Raw genomic sequence first — 8722 nt, forward strand, 5'->3', positions numbered from 1 at the left:
TTGTAACGACTTGACAGCTGGGTCAGAGCAGCTCCAGTGGGCAGTGCCAGTGTCTCTCAGTCGGTCTGTTCTGGTTTATTGGAGCTGTGTATTATAAGTACTCATACGTGCTGCCTGATTTTTATGTCTTGAATTGTTTATTTTCATAATATCATTCATATATTATTTCTGCTATTCACGTCACCATTTTTTTTTTTCATGCTGTGAGTCATTTTGAGTCACCCAAGCTGTTACGGATTAAGATGATGAACTCAGATGTCATGCCATGTTTCTAGGTCTGCCCACAAGGATCACTATTGGAGAGACAGATCCCAGATATTGTGTTAGCTGAATACACAAAGTCAATGTGATTGTTTTTTTGTTTTTTTAAATCAAAAGAAAAAAAACAGATGCCACAACATGCAGGATTGGGAAAGACAAAGATGTTTTTAATGGGAAAATGCCAGAACGAGCTCAACACCAACTTTTAAAATGTGAGAGATTTTACTTAGGACCCAAAAGCAGCACACAACTGCTAAGTAGTTCAACTGTTTATTGTCTAGGCGAGTAATCAGGTAAATGTGGTAAATATTAGGCTGGAGGGTTGCTGGCGCAGGTAGGTATCGGGCTGACAGGCGGAAAGCATGTAGGGAACAGACAGGCAGCTTCCAAAAATAAGACAGAGGCACCACGACAAATCAACTGTAGAACAAAAAAAAATCTGAAAAAGTGTAGCCAAACATATCTACTAACCAGGGGCACCAGGAGGGGGGGGGGGGGGGGGGGCACTAGCCTTCCCTGAGAGTCCCCTAAAGTCAATTGAAGTCACGTTTGATGGAGCCAGAATAGCGACCATGATCACTTTTTATTTGGAACTCTAGAGCTAGAAGGTTAGTTATGTTCATTAATATATACAGTCTATGGTTTTGACATTGGCCACTGTGGTAAATGAGGGACTGTACCTCTTCATCCCCACTTATGTCGAGAATGTCCCACTTCTGAGTTCTACATATTATCAATCTGGAATGTCTCTAGCTAAATGCGATCAGAAAAAAGGCAAAACGTCACGACTTATACTTCAATATGATTGGTAGTAGAACAACCTCGATGCACTGGTATCACAGGGCTGTAATAAATAGACACCTATTGCTATTCCAGTCTCTCAACCTACAACAACTCAACCTACAACAACTCAACCAACAACAACTCAACCTACAACAACTCAACCTACAACAACTCAACCTACAACAACTCAACCTACAACAACTCAACCAACAACAACTCAACCAACAACAACTCAACCTACAACAACTCAACCTACAACAACTCAACCAACAACAACTCAAACAACTCAACCAACAACAACTCAACCAACAACTCAACCTACAACTCAACCAACAACTCAACCTACAACAACTCAACCTACAACAACTCAACCTACAACAACTCAACCAACAACAACTCAACCTACAACAACTCAACCAACAACTCAACCTACAACAACTCAACCTACAACAACTCAACCAACAACAACTCAAACAACAACAACTCAACCAACAACAACTCAACCAACAACAACTCAACCTACAACTCAACCTACAACAACTCAACCTACAACAACTCAACCTACAACAACTCAACCAACAACAACTCAACCAACAACAACTCAACCTACAACAACTCAACCTACAACAACTCAACCTACAACAACTCAACCAACAACAACTCAACCAACAACTCAACCAACAACAACTCAACCTACAACAACTCAACCTACAACAACTCAAACAACAACAACTCAACCAACAACTCAACCTACAACTCAACCAACAACACCAACAACAACTCAACCTACAACTCCTCAACCTACAACTCCTCAACCTACAACAACTCAACCTACAACAACTCAACCTACAACAACTCAAACAACAACTCAACCTACAACAACTCAACCAACAACAACTCAACCAACAACAACTCAACCAACAACAACTCAACCAACAACAACTCAACCAACAACAACTCAAACAACAACAACTCAACCTACAACAACTCAACCAACAACAACTCAACCTACAACAACTCAACCTACAACAACTCAACCAACAACAACTCAAACAACAACAACTCAACCAACAACAACTCAACCAACAACAACTCAACCTACAACTCAACCAACAACTCAACCTACAACAACTCAACCTACAACAACTCAACCAACAACAACTCAACCAACAACAACTCAACCTACAACAACTCAACCAACAACAACTCAACCTACAACAACTCAACCAACAACAACTCAACCAACAACTCAACCTACAACAACTCAACCTACAACAACTCAACCTACAACAACTCAAACAACAACAACTCAACCAACAACTCAACCAACAACAACTCAACCAACAACAACTCAACCTACAACTCAACCAACAACACCAACAACAACTCAACCTACAACTCCTCAACCTACAACTCCTCAACCTACAACAACTCAACCTACAACAACTCAACCTACAACAACTCAACCAACAACAACTCAACCAACAACAACTCAACCTACAACAACTCAACCTACAACAACTCAACCTACAACAACTCAACCTACAACAACTCAACCTACAACAACTCAACCTACAACAACTCAAACAACAACAACTCAAACAACAACAACTCAACCAACAACTCAACCAACAACAACTCAACCTACAACTCAACCAACAACACCAACAACAACTCAACCTACAACTCCTCAACCTACAACTCCTCAACCTACAACAACTCAACCTACAACAACTCAACCTACAACAACTCAACCTACAACAACTCAACCAACAACAACTCAACCAACAACAACTCAACCTACAACAACTCAACCTACAACAACTCAACCTACAACAACTCAACCAACAACAACTCAACCAACAACTCAAACAACAACAACTCAAACAACAACAACTCAAACAACAACAACTCAACCAACAACAACTCAACCAACAACAACTCAACCAACAACAACTCAACCTACAACAACTCAACCAACAACAACTCAACCAACAACAACTCAAACAACAACAACTCAACCTACAACAGTGCTAAAGAGGTCTAGTCTATATTCTGTGTGTAACAGTAAGAAAGGCTCATCAGAGCAGAACAGAGCTTTTATTTGGTTATAAGATTTGCAGAGATTTCAGAGGAGCTGGTTCACTGAGGCACTGTACTGCACTAACATTTAAGGACTATGTTTTACTAACTACAGATAAGGCGTCCTGATTCCAGTTGTTTGTATAAGTATGGGCACACTTTTGTTTTATGCTGCACAGATATGGCCGTCTGCTGTATCTGCCAACTATGACAAGTCCCTTCATAGTTTGAGAAATAAGAAAATAACAAGATGAATAGACCAGCAGAGGGCACAAGCTGGAGAAGGGTCTATTAGCGACAATGGATGATAGTAGCTCAGTTGGGTGGAGTTGGATTGGCGTGTTTGTCCACTGATCTGGTTAACAGTTTGAATCCAACTCTCAACATGAACATAATTGGTAGAGCGGTCTGATAAACTGACACAGACGAGGGCCGATCATTGCCGCTTGTGGCTATATTTTTTAATTATTTCTTTATTTGTTGCTTGAGCAGAGGAAAAAGCGCGTTATAAGTGTTAGAGTTTACACGTGGAACTATGTCATGAATAAAAACACTGTTCTAGTTCTGTTTTGGATGGTGTAGATGATGCCAGATGTAATGGCATAGCTGTTTTCTTTAATAAAACAGCTCTAAACAACTCGTGTCCCTCCACCCAAACTCAAGCCTAAGTGAATGTTCTGGTTGTCATTTTGAAGAACAGATTTTTTCCACTTTCACTTCACTTTTTATTATGTCACACTTTTCCACTGAAATGATTTATGTTGTGCATGTTCAGGGTTGATTGGATGCAAACCACACACAGGCAAACTGGCCACTGACACCATCCAGGCAGAACCACCAAGGTAAAGTCATTATTCTAGCATAAAATAAAATAAGAAAAACAGTTTAGTGGAGTAATTTCAGATGACTTCACAATATTCTATAGGGCGATCATATTTAACACAGATGGGGGCAGCTAAAATGTATATTGAGTTCTTGTGTTCGCTAATAGATATGATCAGTTTTTACCTTTTGGATATTTCAATCAATAAGGAAAACTGTGTCTTTGACCTCCCCGCCTCTACTGGGAGTCTGACATCATTGCATCCTGAAATTTCAAAACCACCTATACCTGACACAACAGCTCTTCTCAAACCAAATCTTTTCTGTCATTAATAAACTATAACTACATCTACTTTACATTCTTGTCAGAGGTGAAGCGTATCATGAGCTCCATCAGAATTCACCAAAAGCAAAGTCCCCCAAATGCCCCCATCGATCACCGAGCGGAGCAGGTCACCACCACCTTTCTATAATGGAGGCACTACATTAAAAAGGACCAGCGTTTTGACACTTCCAATTATAATGAGCCATAACACTGCCACCGCAATGCCCTCCCAGGGTTAGCTCCCTCTCCCCTGTATACGCTCTATGGGACAGTATTGTATCAATGTGTAAATATGAAACAGCAGTTTGGTACCTGCAGTGCTCATGGTGGAGAAAAGTCACAAGTAGCTTGGCTCCGTGGAGATGTGAAAGCTTTCCACAGTGTAGAATTGAACTTATTGATCTCCATGGAGACGGGTAAAGGACCTCACCAGGCTAAGTTACACATCAGATTTATGTAGAGGTGAGCCTATTCGCAGTAAAATAATGTTTGTTTCTTTCTGTGTTTGTGTTTTGTTTTTTCCTAACAATACAAATGACCAAATAAATGAAAGAAGCCTAATGCCATAGTCTGTAACATTCTGGGAAAAGGAATAACATTCTCAAGTAGACAAAACTGTTACCTGTACAGCTCATTAAAACTTCTTTCCACGAACTATTCAAGCACTAGAAGTTGTGTTGAGATCATAGACTGTACAAAGAGGGGCCAAATGACGCTCATCGAGGCAAGCAGTTATAGCGGCAAATTTGGAATTCCGATCACGAGAACCATAGCAACCAAAGAGCCAATCCGGAGCGAGACTGTTAAAGGTAACGCCCCTTCCTGCCCGCACCACTGGTTTAGCAGGGAGTAGCTGCTTAGCAACACTATCAATTAAACCTATTGCTAATGCTAGCAGGAGCCACCTCAGGAAAAAAGGTGCCTAATTTATTAATGTTCATATCTTGATTTACAGACACAAAAGCGAAATAAAAATACCAGGATCATGTAGTTAATACAAACATTTTAAGACCAAAATGACGAGTCTGACAGCAGCAGTTACAGAGAGAGAGGTGACAGTTTTTTAATAGAAAGTGAATTGGAGCGAGGTGACGTTCCACGTCCCCAGAGCTAGTCTCCATGTCCGGAGATCCGGTCGTCGAGGTCCCCACCTTCGACTGCCACCCAGATCTCTTTGCACCCGCCCCTCATGGCTCCTCCCGCAGGTGGTGGGTCCACGGGAGGACGGCCCCACGTCGTTCCTTCGGGCTGGGCCCGACCGGGCCCCGTGGGGAAAGGCCCGGCCACCAGGCGCTCGCTGGCGAAGCACCCACCCCAGGCCTGGCTCCAGGGTGGGGCCCCGGTAACGCCAGTCCGGGCGACGTAACTGGCCTTGATCTTTTTCTTTCCATGGGGGGCTTCTGAACCGCTCTTAGTCAGACCCGTCTCCCAGGACCTGTTTGCCATGGGTGACCCTACCAGGGGCATGAAGCCCCCGACAACATAGCTCCCAGGATCATTCGGGTGCTCAAACCCCTCCACCACGTTAAGGTGGCGGTTCGGGGAGGGGATAGTCGAACCTCGGATTCAGGAGGAGCAGTGTGGTTTTCGTCCTGGTCGTGGAACACTGGACCAGCTCTATACTCTTCATCGGGTCCTCGAGGGCTCATGGGAGTATGCCCAACCAGTCCACATGTGTTTTGTGGATCTGGAGAAGGCATTCGACCGTGTCCCTCATGGTGTCCTTTGGGGGGGTGCTCTGGGAGTATGGGGTCCGGGGCTCTTTGCTAAGGGCTGTCCGGTCCCTGTATGACCGGAGCAGGAGCTGTGTTCGCATTGCCGGCAGTAAGTCAGACCTGTTCCCAGTGCATGTTGGACTCCGCCAGGGCTGCCCTTTGTCACCGGTTCTGTTCATTATATTTATGGACAGAATTTCTAGGTGCAGCCAGGGGCCGGAGGGGGTCTGGTTTGGGAACCACAGGATTTCATCTCTGCTGTTTGCAGATGATGTTGTCCTGATGGCTTCTTCGAGCCAGGACCTGCAGCAGGCACTGGGGCGGTTTGCAGCCGAGTGTGAAGTGGCTGGGATGAGAATCAGCTCCTCCAAATCCGAGGCCATGGTTCTCGACCGGAAAAAGGTGGTTTGCTCTCTCCGGGTGGGTGGTGAGTCTCTGCCCCAAGTGGAGGAGTTCAAGTATCTCGGGATCTTGTTCACGAGTGAGGGAAGGATGGAGCGGGAGATTGACAGGCGGATCGGTGCAGCGTCTGCAGTGATGCGGTCGCTGTATCGGTCCGTTGTGGTAAAGAAGGAGCTGAGCCGGAAGGCGAAGCTCTCGATTTACCGGTCAATCTACGTTCCTACCCTCACCTATGGTCATGAGCTCTGGGTAATGACCGAAAGGACAAGATCGCAGATACAAGCGGCTGAAATGGGCTTCCTCCGCAGAGTGGCCGGGCGCACCCTTAGGGATAGGGTGAGGAGCTCGGTCACACGGGAGGAGCTCGGAGTAGAGCCGCTGCTCCTACACGTTGAGAGGAACCAGCTGAGGTGGCTCGGGCATCTGCTCAGGATGCCTCCTGGACGCCTCCCTAGGGAGGTGTTCTGGGCATGTCCCACCGGGAGGAGGCCCCGGGGAAGACCCAGGACACGCTGGAGGGACTATGTCTCTCGGCTGGCCTGGGAACGCCTTGGGGTCCCACCGGAGGAGCTGGAGGACGTGTCCGGGGTGAGGGAAGTCTGGGAGTCCCTGCTTAGACTGCTGCCCCCGCGACCCGGCCCCGGATAAGCGGAAGAAAATGGATGGATGGATGGATGGATGGTGAATTGGAGCCAGAGTCGATGGGTTCGGAAGCGATCCAGTGCTCACTTTCTAACTGGAACGCGGCAGCTAGCAGGTTAGCTATGTCCATTTATATATACATTACAGTCTATGGATGAAATTGACACATACATTTCCAGTATACAGAATTTAGGTGTTATGTCAGATGCCCTCCCTTTTACATACAGCTAAACGTACATGCTGTATGTCATAACCTCTTGTACGGACAAAAGATAAATGGCTCACACACCAGCCCTGTTTCACTAAAAAGAGCAGAACGTACAGTCCCGTGTGCTGTAACATGGAGTAGTGGAAAACATGTTTTGTAGCTAAATCTTTTTACCGCAGGTCTATTCCGGTCTATGGTGAGGCTGCTCCAAATCACAGGGTTTGTGTAAAACAAAAACAACTTTACCGTCAGCCCTCATTCTGTGTACTTCAATTTAATTTGACTAAAATTCTTTCAGTTTAACGAGATCTTGGCATAAATAGTTGTAAATAGCTTGCGGGTGTCAGTGGTGGAGCGTAAGTAAATGTTTTAAAGTACTGTACAAATTGTAGGTTTGTACTCTACTTAAGTACCTTTTACAGTGGGTACTTTTTAGTTTTACTTCACGACATTTAAGAGACGGTATCTGTACTTTCTGCTCTATTACATTTGTTAACTGGACTGAAAAGTAAAAGTATTTTTTTCTTATAGATTGAGACCTGCTGAAAAGGCTGAGGGATTATTTGTAAGATGATCATAGTTGGAGCAAACACAAATATACAAAACTTAGCACAAATATTTATCAAAATCACTATATTTGAAGGCCTCAAAATCTGCGCAAAATACTTTTAGCTATTACTCATTAAGTACATTTTTAACCAGTACTAATACTTTTACTTACATAGATATTTTATGTTATACTTTTCCTTTTGCTTGAGTATTTTTTGCTCTGATATCTGTACTTTTAAGTAACAAAACGGAGTACTTCTTCCACCACTACTGCATTCAGAAAATAATGCGTTAATGAGAACAAGTTTCTTATGCTCACATTATTCTGGTTTGCGTCCTGTTGCTAGGTGAATAAACCAGATAAACATGCTGCTAATTAAGGTGCACTCTGTAACTTTTCTAGTAGGGGGCCTGCCTCCACCACCCTTGTATCTATCGCCATGGAGACAAGCAGGTGGTCCCATCAGGGCAGCTCGCAAGTCACAGTAAGTCAGCAGTAAGAATATATATATATATATATTTTTTTCCAAGGTTTATCTTTAATTCAGCTGATTCTCTGTGTTGATACATATATTTAATGCCGTACTGTGCAACAGGCAAAGCAATAACATCTCCATGGAGACAAATAGGTACCGGATACTCTGCCAGAAAATTGTTTATCCACTGATCAGGAGGTGGGCGGTTTGCATATTGCTCCCGGCATAAATAGCGTAGGTACAGTGGTCAGATCCACAGGTTGGCGGTTCAGTCCCCAATGACTGTTTACCATAGATACAAGAGAAAAGAAATCTCTTAAACTCCTATATTAAGCAAAATTGACTCTGGTGAGCTTTAAGTCATGTTATAATGTTGTTACCTCCTCAAAAACACACCTGGAGTTGTGTTTTGTTTCATTCACACGTTTGAGTAACCCTGGTTTATCAGTCTGTCTAC

General features: G+C 43.9%; 2 protein-coding genes across 2 annotated transcripts; both read right to left on the reverse strand.

The window, feature by feature from the left end:
- Positions 1-1616: 1616 nt before the first annotated feature.
- Positions 1617-2051, reverse strand: LOC117375351 (keratin-associated protein 4-3-like; the record flags this gene model as incomplete). Its single annotated transcript, XM_033971650.1, has 3 exons — positions 1617-1685; positions 1922-1926; positions 1997-2051. Coding segments are annotated over 3 exons (129 nt in total), but the record flags the coding sequence as incomplete, so codon positions are not given.
- Positions 2052-2323: 272 nt separating this feature from the next.
- LOC117375352 (keratin-associated protein 4-3-like) lies at positions 2324-3978 on the reverse strand. Its single transcript, XM_055223800.1, has 4 exons — positions 3920-3978; positions 2755-2898; positions 2486-2688; positions 2324-2328 (listed from the first exon to the last, which is right to left on the reverse strand). Exons 1-4 carry the CDS (start codon positions 3976-3978, stop codon positions 2324-2326), a joined length of 411 nt encoding a protein of 136 aa, XP_055079775.1.
- Positions 3979-8722: the final 4744 nt, after the last annotated feature.

The sequence above is a fragment of the Periophthalmus magnuspinnatus genome, chromosome 8 (genome assembly GCF_009829125.3).
Source record: "Periophthalmus magnuspinnatus isolate fPerMag1 chromosome 8, fPerMag1.2.pri, whole genome shotgun sequence".
Taxonomy (NCBI): Eukaryota; Metazoa; Chordata; class Actinopteri; order Gobiiformes; family Gobiidae; genus Periophthalmus; species Periophthalmus magnuspinnatus.

Coding starts and splice junctions, on each gene's coding strand:
- LOC117375352 (XM_055223800.1), bottom strand. CDS start 3,978: ATGACTTTACCTTGGTGGTTCTGCCTGGATGGTGTCAGTGGCCAGTTT. Junction 2,899..3,919: donor GGCCAGTTTGCCTGTGTGTG/GTTTGCATCCAA, acceptor TTGTTGGTTGAG/TTGTTGTTGGTTGAGTTGTT. Junction 2,689..2,754: donor TGTAGGTTGAGTTGTTGTAG/GTTGAGGAGTTG, acceptor GTTGAGTTGTAG/GTTGAGTTGTTGTTGGTTGA.